This window comes from Eulemur rufifrons, chromosome 8, assembly GCF_041146395.1.
Source record: "Eulemur rufifrons isolate Redbay chromosome 8, OSU_ERuf_1, whole genome shotgun sequence".
Lineage (NCBI taxonomy): Eukaryota > Metazoa > Chordata > Mammalia > Primates > Lemuridae > Eulemur > Eulemur rufifrons.
The window spans coordinates 97,384,793-97,387,047 of record NC_090990.1 but is presented as its reverse complement, the minus strand read 5'-3'; the positions used below and the strand labels follow the sequence as shown (position 1 = coordinate 97,387,047).

At 39.3% G+C, this 2,255-nt stretch overlaps 1 protein-coding gene across 1 annotated transcript; it reads right to left on the bottom strand.

Annotated features, from left to right (window-relative positions):
• Positions 1-569: 569 nt before the first annotated feature.
• On the bottom strand, positions 570-1,545 carry LOC138389874 (olfactory receptor 6K2-like). The gene has a single exon (XM_069478530.1). It carries the CDS (start codon positions 1,543-1,545, stop codon positions 598-600), a length of 948 nt encoding a protein of 315 aa, XP_069334631.1. The 3' UTR covers positions 570-597.
• Between the last annotated feature and the right edge of the window lie 710 nt (positions 1,546-2,255).

Here is a 2,255-nt window from a genome sequence, read left to right as displayed (position 1 = left end):
GTTGACCAATTGGCTGGAAAAATCAGAAGGTAGCATGTTGGTGTTAGTTTCTTCATTCAGCAGATATTGTTATATTTATTTCCTAATATGTACAATCCATTTAATCACAGTGAATATAAAGACTAGTTTTTTTATTTATCAAGAAAAATTGATTATTTTATGAATTAGTAAGATTGCTTATTGATTGATATTTGAATATGCAATTTAGAAATTTGAGTCCTTCTTCAAATATATACACTGGAGACATTGTGAAGAAAACTTAGTCTTATAAAGATATTTTTTCAATTACCGGTCTTCCTAACAAATGTTTTGATTGTATTAAAATTAATGTTTATGTAGATTATTTCAACAAAATGAATTCAGCTCCCATAACTTGAGAGGCATAAAGTTTAAATAACTCAAAACTATGCCAAATTGGATAAAAATTGAAAAGAAGCTGTTGACTTCAACTATTAGTGAATTTTGTTTATTGGTGACATTTGGAGACCAGTCTCTGTAATATGCTGATGGAAAAGGACAGATTTCAGAGGATGAAGAGGAGTCAGCAACTACTGTATATAGACTCCCAACTAAGAGCTCTTACTTGAGGTCCCTGGTCTAATGAAAAAAGATCTTAGCTTGACTCACATGCTTTTTTATAGCTTCTTTTATATCTTTATTCCTCAGACTGTAGATAATGGGGTTGAAGAAAGGGGACAAGACTGCAAAGCCCAGAGCAATGGCCGTGTCCCAGAACAAGGAGTAGGTGGCAGAGAAGCGCAGGTACATGAGAGCCACGTTACCAAACAAGAGCAAAAAGACAGTGAGGTGGGAGACGCACGTGGAAAACGCTTTGCGGCGACCTTCAGCTGAACGAATACGTAGAATCACAGCCACAATACCAATGTAGGACATGACAATGAGCATCGCAGCTGTGATAATCTCCACTGCATGGACAATATCAACAATCTGAATCATGACGATGGCTTGTGTGTCTGTGCAGGCCAGACGCAGCACTGGCAGGAAGTCACAGAAGATGTGCTCAAGGTGGTTTGAGCCACAAAATGGCAATGTGGAGATCCAAGCAATCTCAGGGAGGGGTGTGATAAAGCCACAAACACAGCAACTTAAAGTCAGCTGGGCACATAGTTTGGGGGTCATGATAGTTGCATAATGAAGAGGGCTGCAGATGGCCAGGTAGCGATCAAAGGCCATAGCTGTCAAGAGACACATCTCACTGATGCCTGTGGAATGGAAGAAATACATCTGCAGGAAACAACCATTAAAGGAAATTCTCCTCCTTTCACAAAGCAGGGTTGAGAGCATCTTTGGTATGGTTGCTGTGGTAAACCACATCTCCAGAAAAGAAAGCACACTAATGAAGTAGTACATAGGAGTGTGGAGGTTAGTATTCAGCTGGACCACTGTGATGATGACCAGGTTTCCAACAACAATGAAAACATATATGAAGAGCAGTGGAACAAAGCAGATGACAGATTCTCCCCAGGAAGAAGGGAAAGCAGAGAAGATAAACTCCTGTGACGTGGTCCAATTGGAGGTCTCCATCTCCACAGTGGAAGTGAGAGTTTCAACTCCCAGTGTACTCAAGATTTCTAGGATGTTATGCTATTGATCAGAGAAATGCATTTGCCAGAAGTGAGCCTCTGGATAGATCCCTGTATTGGGTACAGAGGAAGACAAAGGAAGAAGGGACTGGTCCATATCCCATAGTCGCTTACAAGTAAAGTTGTAATATGGGAAAAGTCCAGTCTAAAAGTACAGCCAGTGTTTTTGACCAGTGATTCTCAAATTTTAGTATGTGTCAGAATCATTTGTTATTAAAACGCTGATTGCTGGACCCCACACTGAAAGTTTCTAATCCAGCAGTTCTTAGTTAGGGCCCCAGAATTTGCATTTCTAACAAACTTCCAGGCAGTGCAGGTCCTGGTGGTCAAGAGACTATAACTTGAAACCATTTTGTTCAGACACACATAGATTTAGACAAGGCACTGAAGAAATAATCATTAAGGTGATTTTCTTTCCTGTATTCAAATCTTATTGCTTCCCTAACAATCTCCCCCAGCTGTTCCAAAATTCTTTCCTCAAGCTCCCAGTTCATGTGATTCTTGGCATATGATTGAACTGAATATTTAACAATAAAGGCAAAGGCATCACTGGTGAATTCTGTCCATTTTCCCTTTCTTTCTCTAAATAACTCACTCTCTTTTCACATATATATTCTTAAAAATAATTCGGAGAATATTTAGAGGAGAAAA